Here is an 18,487-nt window from a genome sequence, read left to right as displayed (position 1 = left end):
AGGTAATAAAAGCAAAGACAACCTGTCCCACGATGTGTTAGAATGGGCCTGACTGTGAGACGAGCCTTGGGCAGACATAAAAGTTGAGTCCAGCATCATCCTACTTTGGTTCTTTTGACGTTTTTGATGATGTCCCTGAAGCAAAGGTCTTACAAGATGGGTCAGGCTGTCTATTTTGTCTTGTCATATGTGCTTTTACTGCCACTACTCAAATGTGATCGTCTAGTCCCAGGTCACAGATATTTACTCCTAGTTTTTTTGCAAAGCGTTTCACAGTTTTAGGAGGTGGGAGACTAAGCTTCCACTTGGAGTCAAGTTTTATGTATGACCTGAGGTAAAAAGGGCAGCTTTGTTCTTTATGGGTGGATATTTAGTTATTTCAATACCACTTTTGCTGAATTATCTTGGCACCATCCAGAATCAACCAGCTGTAAACAGAAGGGTTTATTTATGGATTCTCAAGTCTTTCCTTGACCCCATAGCTAATTGTCCTTACTCCATCCAGATGTGGCCACCAGGACTCACCCACTGAACTAGGAAATACTATCAGCTTTCCTCTTTCCAACATGGCGTGGGCTAATCTAAATTCCTATCACTTAAGGACCTGCTTATATTTAAATGTTATTTTTGACACCACTATAAATTAATTCCTTTTCATAATTAACCTTTTGGATTGTTCACCATTAGTATTTAGCAAAGCACTTGGGCTTTAGATATTAATCACGCATCTTGCAACTTGGTCGAATTAGTTCCGAATTATTCATTCTAATACATTTTCCCCAATAGATGTATCAGGGTCCTGTCATCTGCAAACAAATTACAATTCTTAAAAAATTTGATTTTAATTAACTAACAAGGCAGCAGGCTTCCTTATGGATTTTCTTCATACATATTTAGCATTGGTCGACCGGCCTACTATTTCCTCTCCTCCCCCACCTCCTTGCCTTTCCTCCTGGCTTACCTTTCCACCCCAGTATTCATTCTCTCTTCTGTTTGCATATCATACGTGTGCAGCTTTTTAATTTACCTTTAAGGTTTTATTTGTGTCGTATGCACGTGTGGGTACATGCACCCATGTGTGTACACGTGGAGACCAGAGGTTGGCATTGGATGTTTTCCTTTAACTGGCCAGCAATCCCTGATGCCCATCTACTTCTGCTTCCCTGGTGCCACCACGCTCAGATTTTACTTGGGTGCTTGCATTAGCAAGCGCTTGACATATACTGAACACCCTCTTCTCGTGGAAGGACCTGTGTTCCACTAAGGTTGCAATGCTGTTTATAAGATTCGTCAAGGACCTGTCATCTGCAAATAGAAATAGTTTCTTTTTTCTGAGTGATGTCTTTTAAACTTAATTATGTGGTCTGAACCTCTCATACAAGATGGAGGGGAAATGGCATGGGGACATCCTTGTCTGTCACTTCATCCGTTGACAGTTCTCCCGCCACCAGTGAGGCCTCCAGGGATTTCTGTGATGGCCTTTGTGATTTAAACAGCTTCATTCTGTTTTCTTTTTGTAATATTTATTATTATTATTATTATTATTATTGTTGTTGTTGTTATTATTATTATTATTTCACTTTACATCCTGCTCACTGCCCCCTCCCAGTCACCCCTTCCCATAACCTTTTGCCTATGCCCCCTCTCTTTCTCCCCTGAGCAGGTGGGGTAGAGCCCTCCCGGGTATCCCCCCACCCTGGCACTTCAAGTCTCTATGAGGCTAGGTGCATCCTCTCCTCCTGAGGCCAGGCAAGGCCGCTCAGCTAAAAGAACATATCCCACACTCAGGCAGGCAACAGCTTTTGGGTGAGCCCCAGCTCTAGTTGTTTGAGACCCACATAAACACAGAGCTACACATCTGCTACATATGTGCCAGGAAGGGGGCGTAGGTCCAGCCCATGTATGTTTTTTGGTGGGTGGTTCGAGACATTCGTGACACTATTGAGATGGCCATGGGATTTCTGCTTCCTCTTCTGTTGATGCCATGTACGATATAATGAATGCTCATCTGGGAAAGAAATACAGATTCCTGGGTTGTGAGATACATGCCTGCTTTTTCTCTCTGTTTTTTTTTTTTTTTAATACCAGTTTCGTTTCATATCGGAGCTATCTTCACACCCTTTAAACGTGTTTATCTCCTTAGTTCAGACTGTCGATTCCTCTCCTCCATGCCTTAGCTTCACCATTTATGCCTGCTGCCTGTGTTTAGGTTGGTGTTCTAGATGAAGACAGAAACATTGCAAAGGGGATAAAATTGGGAGGGGGAGGAGGAGGGGGAGAAGGAGGGGAAGGAGGAAGGGGAGGAGGAGGAGGAGAGGGAGAAGGAGGAGGAGGAGGAGGAGGAGGAGGAGGAGGAGGAGGGAGGTGTCTCTTCGAAAAGGCTGAGTTAGAGTTTCCTCATATGGTCACTAAGGGAGACTTCTGGGGTGTCGAGGAAGAGATGATGGGAGACTCAGGAGAGAGGAGTATAAGGAGCACAAACTGACAGTTGGGAAGTTGGAAAGCTGAAAGACGTTCAGGCGGTGCTCCTGGCAGCAGGCTTCTTCCTGGCCCTGGCAGCTCCTCTTGGTGTAGGTCTCTGGAGCCTGACTGGAGCAGGGTTCTTCATGTTGCCTCTCACTGAGGTGCCTGCCATCTGGCTGCGGCTCTCTGGCTGTTGTTTTCCTGCCAGTGTGGGCGTGGCACCTGTGAGGGCAAGGGGGACAAGGACAAAGGGGGATGAGGGCAGTGGGGATGAGGGTAGTGGGGACAAGGGCGAGGGGGACGAGGGAGTCGAGGGGGACGAGGGGGACGAGGGGGACGAGGGCGAGGGGGACGAGGGCGAGGGGGACGAGGGCGAGGGGGACGAGGGCGAGGGGGACGAGGGCGAGTGGGATGGCCGGTCAGGAAAGCAGCTGAGTCACGCTGTGATTTGTCAGGATCCTTATTCCTAGGATCATCCAGAAGCTGGCGGAAACAGAATTCTAAGCCTTCCACTACCATCCTTTTTTTTTTCTTTTTTTCTTTCCTTTTATTGGATTTTTTTAAATTTACACTTCAAATGTTATCCCCTTTCCTGGTTTTCCATCCATAACCCCTATCCCATCCCACCTCCCACTGCTTCCATGAAGGTGTTCTCCCACCCATCCACCCACCCCTTCCCACCTCCCCTGCCCTGACATTCCCTTCACTGCGGGGTTGTCCAGCCTCGGCAGGATCAAGGGCTTCTCTTCCCACTGGTGCCCAACAAGGCCCGTCCTCTGCTACATATGCAGCTGGAGCCTGGGTCGTCTTTGGATGGTGGTTTAGTCCCTGGGAGCTCTGGTTGGTTGGTATTGTTGTTCTTATGGGGTTGCAAACCCCTTTGGCTCCTTCCATCCTTTCTCTAACTCCTCCAATGGGGACCAGGTTCTCAGTTCAATGGTTGGCTGCAAGAGTCTACCTCTGTATTTTTCATGCTCTGGCAGAGCCTCTCAGGAGGCAGCTATATCAGGCTCCTGTCAACTTGCACTTCTTGGCATCAGCAATATTGTCTGAGTTTGGTGGCTGTATGTGTATGGGCTGGATGCCCAGGTGGGGCAGTCTCTGATGGCCTTTCCTTCAGTCTCTGCTCCAAACTTTGTCTCTGTATTTCCTCTTATGAATATTGTTGTTCCCTGTTCTAAAAAGGACTGAAGCATCCGCACGTTGGTCTCCTTCTCCTTCTTGAGCTTCATGTGCATCCTTGTCATGATTCAATTCTGAGAGCCTTTTAAAGAGTCAGAGGCAGAAACCGGTGTCCCAGGGACGCCAAGCCTTAGACAGAGCATGGATAAGAAAGGATGGTTCTGCACTGAGGGTGCTGAAGTGGGACCCAGGAACCAGTGTCCAACTCAGCCCTCAAGAGAATGTGTTAGTTAGTTGAGGCACAGAGAGGTTCTAGACGCATTTGGGGGAGTTTGGCTTAAATAAAACAATCATTTACCGAACCACCTGTTCAGAGAAAAGGAATTATTTCAGAAATTCTCCATTTTTTTTCTTGAATCATGTGATGATTCCAAGCAACCTGCAAACAGACTCAGAGCTGGGACTGGAGTAAGTAAATAGACAATTTTCAAAGCAGGTGGCACATGGGCTGTCAGCTACGGAGTTGCAGCTGGTAGCATATGCAGGTTCTCTCCGAGGGTCTGAAAAGCAGTGCTAACCAAAACAAGTATTTCTGGAAAAAGAAAAGATCCTTCTGAATGCTTAACTCTGTTTGGGGACTCGGCAGTATTGAGAATCAAAGGGGGTAAAATCCTGTTTCCCCACCATTAAGTTAAACAGTTCCACGAAACCTATGTTTTTTTCTTGGTATCAGAGCCGGGCTCTAGAACTTAGCACTAATGGTGGGCAGGCTCCCAGGCTGGCACACTTTAGAGATGTAGTGTTTTTTTGTGTGTAAAACTAGCTCAACTCCATCTGTATGTAGAGGTGATGGTGGGCGCCAGGGGAAGAGGTGGGGTACTACTTTCTTTTGTTATTATACACTGATGAATTCTCTTCATAAAAGTTGCCAGCCTCTTTTCGTGGATTATAGATGTTATCTATGTGTATAAGTTGTTCTAATAATAACCCAAATATAATTTTCTCTATTGTTTTAATTTAAAATACAATGATATTCATCCTTCCCTCTCCTTTCCCTTCCTCTGATTCCTCCCGTACTCCCTCTCAAAATCATGGCTTCTTTTCCTCCAGGTATTTTTTTTTTTAGTTTATATATTTAATTCCTAAAGATATAAAAACATAAACCTGCTGACTCCATTTAATTTTATTTATATGGATATGGTTTCAGGGATGATCACTTGGCATTAGATAGCCAGTTAGCGTGCTCTTCCCCGGAGAGAGGTATTTCTCCTTCTCCCAGTAAGAATTTAAATGTAGTTACATTTCGAGTGTAGGTAAGTAGTGTGTCTCTTAAAATACAATTTTCTGAAGGATGAATAATTTCCTTGACAAGGAACTATTGTGTGTTGTCCATACATATATAAAATTTATGGACAATATATATTATATATTGTCCATATATATAATGTATGTCCATATATATGTGTGTGTGTGTGTGTATGTGTGTGCTGCTGTTTAAAGTGGAGGCCACTTACGTTTTACCCTGTCATCTGATACACTTGATTACTTAAATGGATAGTGGGCATTTGTAGAAAACTTCTCTGTGAAGAATATTTAAAAGTGCATTATGGAAATGGATCAGGACTGCTAAAATAACGAGGAACTAAAGATTTAGTTGTAAGAACAGAATTCAGTTTGGGAGTACTAACGGTACATTGCAACTTGTAAATAGTAGGGTAAAAGGAGACTTTGATTTGAAAATGTTATACGGAATGAAGAAGCCATCAGACAGACAGGGAAGGGGCCATCAGACAGGGAAGGGGCCATCGGACTGGGAAGGGGCCATCGGACTGGGAAGGGGCCATCAGACAGGTTGAGCAGCACATGTGAGCCCACTGATTCTGCAGACCTCTTTTCAGTTATTGGAGTAACTGTTCTAGCGTGTAGCTCATTACTTTTATGGGGCAAATACTCGTAATTACAGAGTAATTTCCATAGACTGGACTTCACTCAAAGGGGTCTTCTGCCTGTGGCCACAGAAGGGTTTACTTGGGAGGTAGCATTTATATGCATTGTTAAGGTTTCCCTGTAATCCAGCTATGAATGTTCTGGAGGAATTGAGTCCCTGGAAGGTTACTGTGCAGGGCTGGCTGGTGCTTGAGCTTTTCAGATTTCAGAGGATCGGGGGCTTTGTTCCTCCCAATGGCCCCGGCCTCTCTTTCTTTAATCATTGGTCCTCTCAAGCATTAACTGCTCTGTTAGGGGCTTAGTGGAGAATATAATTTTCCTCCCTCCACCCCCAATAGCAAAAGAAAGGCAGCCTAGACGGGCCTGCTCTTCTACGTCTCTTCTGACTGCTCAAAATGCACAGACACCATGGAAACACATTTATCTCCAGACACACAACAGAAAAAAAAATCCTTTCTCCATGTCTTGGTGGTGATTTAATTTTTTTAAATTGCAAGACTTTGATTTAAAATTGTAATGTTCCAACGTGGTCGCTTGTGCTTGCAGACAGCAGCTTGGATTCTGTACAAATATGTTTACACAGTTATGGTACAGTACATCACTCCATCCATGGTCTTCTCCAGCCCAAATGCATGTGCCCTAATACGGCCCTAATACACGACTCACTGAGAACAAACATTTCTAACATCAAATAGTTTAGAAGATAATATTTCAGAAAAGAACAAAAACAAAGTAACCTAATTTGGGAATTCTGAGGCCACGTTTTAAAGGATGGATTGATTTCTGAGTATATAAAAGGAGTCTAAGAGAACGCATAGTTTAGATAGATGGCATATGCACCGCTCAGCTGGGCTGAGAGAGCAAGACAAAACAGACTGGAGGACTTGGGAGACTCACTGCCTTGCAGCTCGGAAGCCAGAAGTCTGTCATCAAGGTGCCAGTGAGACTGTTTTCCGTTCTGCTAAGGGATATGACTAGCCTGTGGACCAGGAGGGGAAGGGGGAAGGGGGAAGGGAGAAGGGAGAAGGGGGCGGGGCTTCAAGTCTGTTGATCACAGAGACTGAAGTCATAGATTCTCTGTCCTGTATTGCTATGTGTTTTCTGTATGGCTCTTTTCCTTCTGTACACGTCATGGCAGGACCCATTTTCTTCAGAGCTTAGGCGTTGAGCGCAATCTTCCTGGCACCTCCCCGAGGTTCCTGCCTGCACATGCTGCAAAGTCCCCCCCCGTGCTCTCTGACTCGCAGCGCCACCTTTGGGTTTGGAGACACCAATGGAGGGCTGGCCTCTCCTACTTCCATTAAGAGAGATGAGACTCAGGCAAGACTATCCCGGTGCTAAGTCACCAGTCACCACTTTTGCAACGAATTAAAGGAATTGTGGGTTTTCCCTCCTTAACTATGGAATGATTTTTTTTTTTTTGGTCTAAAAAATTTTAGAAAAATCAAGGACTGAAGAAAGTTCAAATCACTTGCAGTTTTCAACCTGTGGGTCATGGCCCCTTTGGGGGTTTCATATCAGATACCCCACATATTGGATATTTATGCAACAATTTATAACAGTATTAAAATACAGCTATGATGTAGCAATAAGATAATTTTATGGTTGGGGGTCACCACACATGAGGAACTATATAAAAGGGTTGTATTAGGAAGGTTGAGAACTGCTGAATTAGACCATGTAAATCCCTCCATACATTTTCCCTAGACTTATGTATAACACATATATGAACACGTATGTAAACATGTATACTAACATTTCTGTCTATGAGTGTGATATCCTTCATGTTCTTGCTTTCTAAACCTGCCATTTTCTTATTACTATGTATCTTTCCATCTTATTGACTAGTGTTCTGTCTGCTACTGTGTAGCCATCTGTCACATTGCGTTTTATTACATTTACCTTTGTTTTGGGGCATTTGACTCATTCCTTGATAACCACCTTCATAATTCAGATTCCGTATGTATCTTTAATTGATTCTTGGAATAAATCCATAGAAGTAAGACAGTTAACTGCATTAAGCCTTACGTTTTTGATACCTATTGTCAAATTTCCCCAGCAAGGCTCTATGGACTTGCCTACCTCTCTGCTGAATATCGAAGTTAGTTTCACTGCCAACACGGATTATGTGTAATTGAGGAACCAGCACCACATTGATGGGAGAAAAAAAAAATAAACCTTTTTTTTTTAATTTAAAAATTGTCAGGTTGCATTTGGATGGATTTCTTAAGTGTCTTTGGTTATTCGTGTTCCTGAAATTTTATTTATATCTTTTGTCTAGTCTAATATTGGCTTTTCTGTATGGATTAGCAATGCAATATATTCCGTCAAAAGGCCTGTTGCAAACACTGCTGTGCACTGGACAGTTTTCTGTCCTCTCACGACAGAAGCTAGACTCATACTGGAAGAGGGAAGTTGAAAATGATGCCCCCCCACCAGATGGGTCTCTGAGAGAGCATGTGGGATGTTTTCTTGGTTGATTGATGTGGGAGGGTCTAGGTCATTAATGCTGTGCCATCGCTGGCCGAGTGTTCTGGGTGTTATAGGTTAAGCAGGGTGAGCAAGCCATGGATGTCAAGCAAGAAGCTGCCCTCTTTGATGATAGCCTCTGTACCAGCCTCCCAGTTCCTCCCTAGAGTCCTTGCCCTGACTTCCCTGGAGGAGGAACTACAAGCTGTGAGCTGAAATAACCCTTTCCTCCCCAGGTTTAGGTCATGGTGTCCACTGAAGCAGTAGAACCCTTGATGAGGCTCCTGCTTTGTGCGGTGTTTCTCGGGGACCATTTTCCTCACTACCTCACTGCGTGTTTATCGCTCTTGCTTATTTTTGCTTGGCTGATGAAAAATTTCCCGACTCAAGATTGGCTAGGTCCAACTAGTTTCCTTACATTTGAGAGCCTTTAGTTTTACTTCATTTGCTTATGTCTTGTGTCAATGCAGCCATAATGTAAGTTCTGGTCTTGTGAATGTAAGTTCCTATTTCAACCCCCCCCCCCACTTCTGCTCTTCAGACAGGGTCTTACTTCCTTCCAGCTTGCCTTGTACTGACTGGCTTTTAGTTCTACCTCCCAGTGCTGGAATTATACCCCCGATGTCACACTTAAGTCCCCATTCTCTACTTGATCCTATTTTTTCTTTAACACACATCTTGTTTATCTCAACTTCTGCAAAGATCTGCGGCATGTTCCCACTGTCGAACGCTGTAAAAGTCCTTCAAGTTATGTGATGGCATTTTTTAATTTCCTTCCTTTATTAACTCAGACAGTATCATCTCAATCAGGTGTCTGGTTTCATTTCTCAGGTTATACCCTCGGTTTATGTTTTTTTTTTCTCTCTCTCTCTCTCTCATTAACTGACACAGCGTGTACACCATTTACGACTTGTTTCTATTTGTCCTTGCACCTACTTGGAAAATAATTGTTTGATCTCTCCTTTGATGATCTGCTAAAAGCTGTCCTTGGACTATGAGTGGAGCTCACAATTGACCCGCTTGGCACAGACGATGCCTTGGATTCCATTCCCAACAGCAACAGAATTTCCCTTTACACCATAGGGTAGTTTACTTTGTGCCACTCACCCCTGGCATGCCAGAGGCTGAAAAGGCCTACTGCAGGCTTCTGTGCATGCATCAGCCAGGATGCTGGGCTTTGTTCAGGATCCTACAGTCCAGTTTCTGTTCTAGGAATGGCTGCAAACCCTTTTTATATCTCGTGGCCCACGAAGGAGGCCTGTAAAAGTGGGTCTGGGCATTGCAGGCCTTTTCTGTGACAGGAAAGCCTTCCTTCAGGGTTCCCCCTTCCTGCCTATCTGACCCAACATGCACACTTATTCAGTGTAGGAAGGTTCTGGGCCCAGCTTACTTCTACGGTAAGAACAGAAGATATAGAAGTCTAGAAGGAGACTATTCTCTTAGCATTGTGTAACTCTTATGGTTTCCCTGCCTTTAACCTTGACTCCTCATGTGGTAGTCCGATAACCATGCTTGTGCTCGCACCCAGATCCCAAAAGTCATGGGCCCTGAAATGGGATCTGTGGTGGTTTGAATATGCTTGGGCCAGGAAGTGGCACTATTAGGGGGTGTGGCCTTGTTGGAGGAATTGTGTCCCTGTGGACATAGGCTTGACCTTCCTCCTCCTGGAAGCCAGTCAGAACAAGAGGAGGAACTCTCAGTTCCTCTTGTACCATGCCTGCCTCAATGCTGCCATGCTCCTGCCTTGATGATAGTGGACTGAACCTCTGACACTGTAAGTCAACCCCAATTAAATGTTGTCCTTTAAAAGAGTTGCTTTGGTCATGGTGTCTGTTCACAGCAGGAAATCCCTAACTAAAACAGGGTTCTACCAGGACGGCTTTCCTTTCATGCTCTGAGAGAGAATCCACTGGACAACAATTCTCTAAACCCTCGTGAGTTAGGCTCTTGATGTTTGTTGTCTTGAAATATCTCAGAGATGGTGGCCTGTGAGAATCGCAGTTCTATAATTATCAGTCTGTGCTAGGCTCTGTCTCCTTGCTGTTCTTGGCTCTCTTCCACTGGTTTCTGGAGGAGGTTTAGTTAGATGGCTATGATGGTTAACAGGACGGTGAAAGACTTATCTAGGAAATCAAGAATGGATCGTGATGATTATTTAAGATCACACCTCTCCTGCCAGCCTCAAAACTGAGATCTGCGGATGAAATGAGACGATGTGGGAATTCGTTGAAGGCTGCTTGAGGAATTATGCAAATACAAACCTGCTTTGTGACCGCCACGTTTTGTAAGAGGAGAAGCCGGTACCCTCATTCGTAGCGAGCTTGAGTTAGGCTTTTAAAAAAAGGAGTGTGCAATTTTGCAAAATGACGATTTGGGTGAAGCACAAATCAATTCCAGGTCCCACGTTCTCCTTGCTTCTGCTCAGCCATCTGAAATAGGGCTTGGTATTAGTCTTCGTTCCCTCAAAGTATTTCTACTTTATATAGTTTCTCTGACTGTCAAGAGACTGTTTCAGCTAAAGAAACTAATCTTCAGATGGGTCTGACTCAACACAATGCCCAGGGCAGGGAAAGTCGAAGAGTTAGTGATTTCCCTAGACCATCGGGGAAGCTTGAATACATGTGGTTCCAGTGAAAGTAAAGTCTTTTCGATGAAGTCTCTCTGGAGACAGTTATGCTAAGCTCCTGTCTGCAAGCATAACAGAGTATCCTTAGTAGTGTCCGGGATTGGCTGTCTTACATGGGAGGTGTTTTAAGTTAAGCCAGTCATTGGCTGGCCATCCCCTCAATCTCTGCTCCATCTTTATCCCTGCACACCTTGTGGGTAGAACAAGTTTTGGGCTGAAGGTTTTGTGGGTTGGTTGATGCCCAGCAACAGATGGAAACAGATGTGGAGACCCACAGCCAAAATTCCAGGCTGTGGGGCAGGAAGAGTAGGGAATAGAATTGAGTAGTCTGGATGGGTCAAGGATACCATACGACCTACAGAGTCAACTAATCTGGGCCGGTGGGGGCTCACAGAAACTCAACCACAAAGCAAAGAGCACCTAGGCACCCTGCACATCTGGAGCAGATGTGCGGCTTGGTCTTCCTGTGGCTCCCCTAACAATTGGAGTGGAGGCTGTCTCTGACTTTTGCCTGCCATTGGTTCCCCTTTCCCTTAAGTGGGTTATTTCATTGGGCTTCAGCGGGAGAGGATGTGTTTAGGCCTAGGGTGACTGGATGTCACAGGGTAGGGTGGCACTCAAAGGGGGCTTCCCTTTCTCCTCTGAGAAGGGGAGTGGCATGGAGAAGGGATATGTAAGTGTGAGACTGGGAGGAAAGGAGGGCTGGGACCCTGAAATAGGGATGTTGAGTGAATAAACAAATAAGTAAATAAATGAAAGAAAGTAAAGGCTTTTGCTTAAGATGCAAATGTAAAAGCAAGAGAGACCCTGTTATTTCCTCTTCATTTTTTCTTCCTTCAAGCGAGTGTCCTTTTTCTCCCCTGAAACTCCACCAACTAAATCCTGAAGTATTGCTTTCTCCTGAAAGCTAACTTCACTTGGTAGCTACTCTGTCACTTTTATACCTTTGAAAGGCAGCGCACATGGTCTCTAATGAGAAATCTTGACAACGGGTAGGAATCTGTTGTCACGGTTGTGCCTGTTTGTAACAGAGGGCTCAGTTCTGCTGCTGTGGACACACTGACCCCACCCCGTCCCCAGTGTCTTGTCAATACATGGACTCTGAAAATTTACCACACAGTGGAGAGCGCTATTGCATTGTTTGTACCCGAATAACGTTTAAGACGTGAATGGGTTGAGAAGGCTCATCTAATATCAAAAATCCCAATGAAAAAAATAGATTCGCATTTAGAGTATTGGTGAGGGCCGATTATGCCAGTGCCCAGTCTGAGCACTTCAGAGCAGTGATGGCTTTCACCAGATGGAACCATTTGGATAAGAACATAAAGTAGAATGCCAGGGGGCAGATAGTGCCATGCTTACATGGTGTTACAAGCAGGTTTGTTAAAGAGATACAAATAAAAACAACCATATTCCATTTTATCTAACGTATCCTTTTCCTATTCACCCCTTTCCTGGTAGCAATTACGGCTTCTGCAAAGTTTAGCTTTGTGCTAGGTGTTTCCTATTCTGTATCTCTTACATGGCGAATGAGTTCCCCACTTGTCCCTTCTGCATAAGGCTATGCTGATGCTGCAACAAGACTTCTAGTGTTGACCGAGCCTCCCTGTCCCATGTTTTTTGTTCAAAGTAGGTAACGCTAAAGTGAACATCTTTGCCTCGATTTAATTTTAACTTTCTGTGGGAAGTTTACTTGCTAGAATAAGTGGAGTGACATTACTGTGCCAAACTTCAAGGAATTTCTGGAAGGCAGTGGGCTAGAGGAGTCAGTTGAAGGCACCCAGTTAGATGCTTCAGGGTCTTCCAATGAAGATGTGGTAAGAGCCCGGACTCATGGAGGTGTCGACAGCATGCTGAAGGGTCAGGAACAAACTGTGGGAATCCTTTCAGACCCTGAAGCAGACATCAGAACTGCTGATAGGCCTCAAACCCCAACCTCTCTCCTCACTAATGGATTCAGAGAGCTTGCCATTTATTTTCCCTTTCTTCCCTCCTTCCTTCCTCCCTCCCTCCCTCCCTCCCCCCTCTCTCTCCTTCCTTCCTTCCTTCCTTCCTTCCTTCCTTCCTTCCTTCTTTCTTTCTTTCTTTGGTTGTTCCAGTTAATTGGTTTTGTTAAACTGCAATTAAGTAACTTCGTGAGCTTTGCCTTTGACAAAGAGTCTTCTCAAGAGAAACAACGCCCTTCAGGAAAGGGAGAAAAGAGGCTAGAAAGCATGACCACTGCGAGAGTTCAAACTTGGTCATCACCCTCGGTGTGCTGGTGAGGCCCTCTGTGAGAGTTCAAACGCTGGGTGTGCTAGTGAGGTCCAAACCCTGGGGGTGCTGGTGACACTGGAGCTGGAGAATTGGACATCTGCCTTGGTCTAGGTGAACATGAACGATTACTCCTAATCTGTTCTCCAGCCACCATAGATGGCTTCTTTGCCACCTACCCAAGCTCTATATTCTGAAGTTTTAAGTATTTCTTTTTAATTCTGCCTGTGGCTGTTCTTTGAGTAATACCACTATCCCTTATCTCTACCCCCTCTATAGTAAAAGCAAAGTCTATAGATTTTAGTAATCAACATCACACACACACAATATTAATTTGTACCATGTCATCTGAAACATTGTAGACCTTGAGCAATGTTGTTGGGTTTTCTGTCATATCCTCACAGGTCTCTAGTTCTCTGTTCTATCAAATTTCCAATCATTAAAAACACTGCAAACAACCTTAATTAGGATGTACTCTGGAACATGGGGATGGCCACAGTGTGTTTCCAGCCACACCGAGGTACTTAAACATTTGTAAAATTCCTCATGGCTCTGCTGCTGCTTGCAAACCCACTCGGAGGCCTTGAAAGTGTCTGGGGACTGTTTGGAAGTGTGCTCTGCTTGTTCTAGGCAGAATAATGGAATTAAGAAGTGATGAATGAGGAAGCCTGGCAGAAAGGATTTATAGCGCACACCGTAAACAAAACACAACTCGCTGGCTTTTCTCCGAAAATCACTCTGCCTTTCTGGCTAATCCATAAAAGTAAGCCATCATCTGCTAGGCTGGCTAGCACCGGTTGTAAAGGAAGACGGAGTGGAGGAGACAGAGGACCCCAGAAGGAGGTGATCTCCATGGCGAAGGAAGGCAAAGGGTGTTGGAATGAGAGTACAGTGTGGGTGCCATTAGGAAGTGGTACTGTCAATGGGGAGGACAGCAGGACTGTGGAGATCACAGCATTCTGTGGGAAATCACCTCATGCAGGTCTCACAACAGCCACGATAACATTGTGCTCATTTTGCGTGAGCAGAACGTCCAAGTCATTTAGACCAAGAGCACACTGCAGTTGGTGACTAACCTGATATCATGGAGGAAGCAGGGGGTTAGTGCCAGGGCTTATTCTCACCTTCAGGAGCACCTGCTGACTGCATGCTCTTCCTCCCTGCTTTGGGGAGAACACAAACATTAGAATTCCAATATTCCTTCAAGTGGTAGAGATCAGCTCAGGGGGACCATATGATCACAGGACCAGGAGAAATAGAACTAAGGTGCAGTGCATTTCTCCTTGCAGACCTTGAACCTGTCCATGTCCCGCAGACCTTCCCCATCTACCTGAGGTGATTTGCTTGTCTTGTTGTAGGGAATTGAGCTTTGACTAATTTCTAGGTTTGCTGTAAGGGCCAGATCCCCTTGGACTCTTCATGCCCCAATTCTGAGCTCAGGAGAGAAGTGAGAGAGATTCCAGCACTCTTTTACAGTTGACCCTTACATGACAGTTGACCCTTAAATGACAGTTGACCCTTAAATGACAGTTGACCCTTAATGACAGTTGACCCTTAATGGCAGTTGACCCTTAATGACAGTTGACCCTTACATGGCAGTTGGCCTTTACATGGCAGTTGACCTTTACATGGCAGTTGACCCTTACATGACAGTTGACCCTTACATGACAGTTGACCCTTACATGACAGCCGACCCTTACATGACAGTTGACCCCTACATGAATTCATTTGCTTATCTGTCTTACTTTTGAGGACAACTGAATACATGGTCTAAAATGAGCTGTTTCCTACACTCTCGGTTATTGTTTTTATTTATCCTGAGATGGTACTGGCTTGGGGACTTACTATAATTAATCTACCTGAAACTGACTTCCATGGAATTTGCAGGAGCACAAAACAGTATTTTCTACTGAAAATAACTTGCGTTTGTGGCCATTGTCTGCATTTCCAAGTACTCCTCACAAGTGGCTACTCTTTTTACAGCATCTCCTTGTGTTTTTCCCTCCCCAGAGTCGAAAGCATGCCAGCAAAGTCCGGCTATATTACATGCTTCACCCCAGGGATGGTGGGTGTCCTGCCAAGAGGCTCCGAGCAGAAAATGTGAGTATTTGGTACCATACCGTGGCATGGGTGATTTGCTATGAATTTTGCATGTGTAGGAATTGGAGCTGTGTCCAGATGAGTACCAAAGCTCAGAGAGTAGAGATCATGCTCCTGTCCAGGGTCATGTTCCGGACGGGGAGAGAGTCCTGTTTATTGGCTGGCCTTTTCTTTTCTACTGGAACCTGCCAATATCTCAGGCTCCTGGTGATGTTTTGCTGGAGCTCTTCAGAGACCAAAAGGTGCAGAGTTGCTGGGACAGAGCCAACGTGGGTGACAGAAGACAAGAGCCACCAAAGACAAAGCGTGGGAAGAGAAGACCGAAAGGGCAAAACTGTCAGAAATACCAAATGCTTTGTTCGTCACATATTTGATTTTCTCTGCTTCGTAGAATGGAATGCCAGCCTTGTTAATTTATAATGAGGACCATACATGTCTTCTGCAAAGAAACATACTCAGGCTATTTGATCAGTGACCCCCTCAGCTTGAGGGTGCGTTTACTAGAGAAGACCATGACAGGTGGGAAGTTGCTTTGAGGTAAAATGTCAGAGCGCTGGGTTCATTCCAGCCAGGCTTTTCTCTTAGCAGAGGCTGCTGTGTGAGGGAAATCCTCCTCCTCTAGATGTGGAGGGTCCCGTATGCTAGCATTGAACATAAACAATTAAACTTTGGGTTCCGAGAGGTTGTGGAATAGTATTGGTACTGTGTGCCATCACTTTGTAGGCCTTGGTCCTTGTTTTACATACGTGATCATTGGAGACATAATTGAAGAACATGGACTTGGGGGAAGAAAATGAGGGGTGAAAAAACTGTGTGCGCCTGAAGGCAGAGAACCCTTGGACTGTCCCCTCATACTAATGTCACGTATGCCACTTAGCACTGAAGTATGATCTGATTGTAGGCAGACTGGCCTGGACACTGAGGTTACTATCACTGGTGGGGCGAGAGAGCATCCTGAACTTGTTTGAGGGAAAAACAAATGGCCTGGAAAGTTTGCAAACTGCTGATCCCCGGCCTCAGTTAGCTCTTTAACATCTGGCATGAGAAATTGATCTCGTGCTGCCTCTGTGGAACAGTATTAATTATGTTTCCCTCTCTGGTTTCTGCGACTGTTTCACAAAACGGTAAATACGAGACTTAGTGGTGGTGTTGCCTATGGAAGAATCAAGTAAGTGAGGCAGACTTGCTGGCAAGAACAGTGAGGGACAACGTATAAGGAATAGCTCTGATCCACAGTCCGTTTATTAACAGTGTTTGCAAAGAACCACAAGGGCAAATGGTAGGGGAATCCCACGAAAAGATCTCAGCCATGGAAGCTTGTTGCTGAGGGGCCAGCATTTGCTGGCTCTGGGATGTGAGGGGGTTTATCAGATGGAGGAGGGAGGCAAGAGGGAGGAAGATGTCTTAGCTCCATGCGTATCAAAATTGCAGGCTAAGCTATAATGAGTTAGCCCTACTCAGCTTTTGTGGGACCTCAGAATCCTGTACCTACGTGGAAATCATGCCTCCTTCTGATGAGCTAGAACTGGTTTGTTTGTTTTTGTTTTTCTGTTTTGAAAATAACCCAGTGGTGGTGCCTGCATCCTTACTTGAGGGTTATTAGTTCTTTATTCTAAAAGTCAAGAGGTGCTGAACTTCAGGCCTAGTGAATAAAGAACTATTTGGATATATTTTTATTTATTACATACACACACACACATATACAGATATGTACATAATATATATACAGAAATATATACAGATATATACATTATATGTATATATATATATATGTACAAATGTTGCACTTTGAGCTTCTTGGCCTCTAAGGTCTAGAAAATGAGCAGAAGTGGGCCTCAGGCTGGCTCTGTGGATTGGAGGGGGTAGCCTTTGTCTCTTCCAGCAGTTCCACTGTTTGTCATGGGCTCTGTTCTGGCCAATAAATAACCTTGGAGCCAGCTCATGTAAGGAGAGATGTTTGGATTGTAGAACAAGGGACCATTCTTTATTTAATACCCAATTGAAAACCTTCTTGTCATGTACCCTGGGTTTTGGAAAGTTTTCCCTACCAATGACCTATTATTTCTCCTGTCATTTCCCATCATTTCCTAACCACAGTAGGAGAGTAAATCACAAACAGAAAAGCACCAGGCTAATCCCATTTAGGAGCATAGATAGTTGGCGCGTTTGTTACACTCTGTGTAACGTATTTCACATGTGCTACGTCCAGGCGTTCTGGTATCCTAGGTCTAGTTCAGAAACCGCTTCAGCTCACATCTGGGGCTCTGCTGTAAGTGTTTGGAGTAGCTTTGCCTTGGATAGACTCACACTAACAAACCAAGAGAATGAGTACACAGTGGTAAACAGCCAACCCATACGTAAACGGAGACGCCTGACTCCCAATCTATATTTTTCCCAGTCAAGGAGAACAATCTGCTGTAACTCATACTTAGATGGTGGCGTATGCTTATTCTGAAACTGGTCCAAGAAGCGACTCATTAACTCCGCAAGAAGAGGCAGCCAAGTGGACTGCTTCTGACCATCATCAGCAACACTAATCTTTAGCCTCGCTGCCAGTTTAGGACCAAGCAGAGCATGGCAGATGTGCACCCTTAAGGGTAATAGGGGATGCTTTGCCTTTAACTGGCCTTCTTCCAGCTTTTGCCCATAGCAACCTACACTTAGGACAAGCCCGAAGGCTTCCCTGTTTTCTAAGAGGAAGTTTTCTTCTTTTCTTGCCTTTGTGTCATCCTTAAACCCACGCGATGGTGGCTGACTTGTGGTATATCAAGCTTCATATAGCTAGACTTTGCACGTGGAGAGTCTCTGCTCATGGCCACAGGGCTACAAAATGAGGAGAAGAACAACGGTAAACTCACGGCTACCATGGGATGTCACTCGCGTGTTTCTTCTACACTCAATTCCAGATGCTGGAGCACATTGGTAACCAGAGTCCTGGACTGAGAAGCACCTCCATATCTGCCCCTTAATGCTAGGACAGGGGGTGGCTTCTGAGAACAGAGGAAACACGTTCCTCCATTTTCCCCAGGCGCCTTGTGTGTACCCTCCTAACCCTACTTTCCGCCCTTTGAGGATTCGTGACAGCCCACGTTAGGATGGAGGAGAACCGCTTGTGTCTTCAAGCCGTCTACACACTTCCACGTCTTCAGCTTCCTAAAATCCCCTTCCTTATACTTATTATTAAGACTTTGCGATTGGAGCTTTTATTCCTCCTCCTTGAAACTTTAGAGCAGGACGTTTCCCACTGAGGCCCAAGAGCAGCATCAACAGTGAGACCCGTTTTTACAGCTGATTGTCTTAAAGATATTTTCCGTAATTCCTTATATGCCAGAGTCCAGTTGGCCTGAGAGATCTTCTAACCCAACGTGACTGCTTAGCACCGCTGGCCTTCTCATTTCATCCCGTGAGTCACGCGCTTCGGAAACACCTATTTAGGCAATCGGGGTTCAGATTTTGTTGCCTATGATTATCGAAAGGCATAAGTAGCTGCCAGTCAAAGTTGCCAAT

The 18,487-nt window shown here is 44.9% G+C and overlaps 1 protein-coding gene across 4 annotated transcripts in view; it reads left to right on the top strand.

The window, feature by feature from the left end:
* Positions 1-18,487, top strand: part of Zmat4 (zinc finger matrin-type 4) — a 377,690-nt gene that overhangs the window by 114,780 nt on the left and 244,423 nt on the right. For 3 of the 4 annotated variants that reach the window (XM_032918629.1, XM_032918628.1, XM_032918630.1), the window contains one exon: positions 14,891-14,980. In XM_032918629.1, the coding sequence (XP_032774520.1) occupies positions 14,891-14,980 (90 nt within the window). Of the gene's footprint in view, positions 1-14,890; positions 15,453-18,487 lie in introns of those variants that run through there. The other variant, XM_032918631.1, reaches the window with a different exon arrangement.

The sequence above is a fragment of the Rattus rattus genome, chromosome 13 (genome assembly GCF_011064425.1).
Source record: "Rattus rattus isolate New Zealand chromosome 13, Rrattus_CSIRO_v1, whole genome shotgun sequence".
NCBI lineage: Eukaryota > Metazoa > Chordata > Mammalia > Rodentia > Muridae > Rattus > Rattus rattus.
Note: the sequence above shows the minus strand (reverse complement) of the source record. Positions and strands in the feature narration are given on the sequence as shown.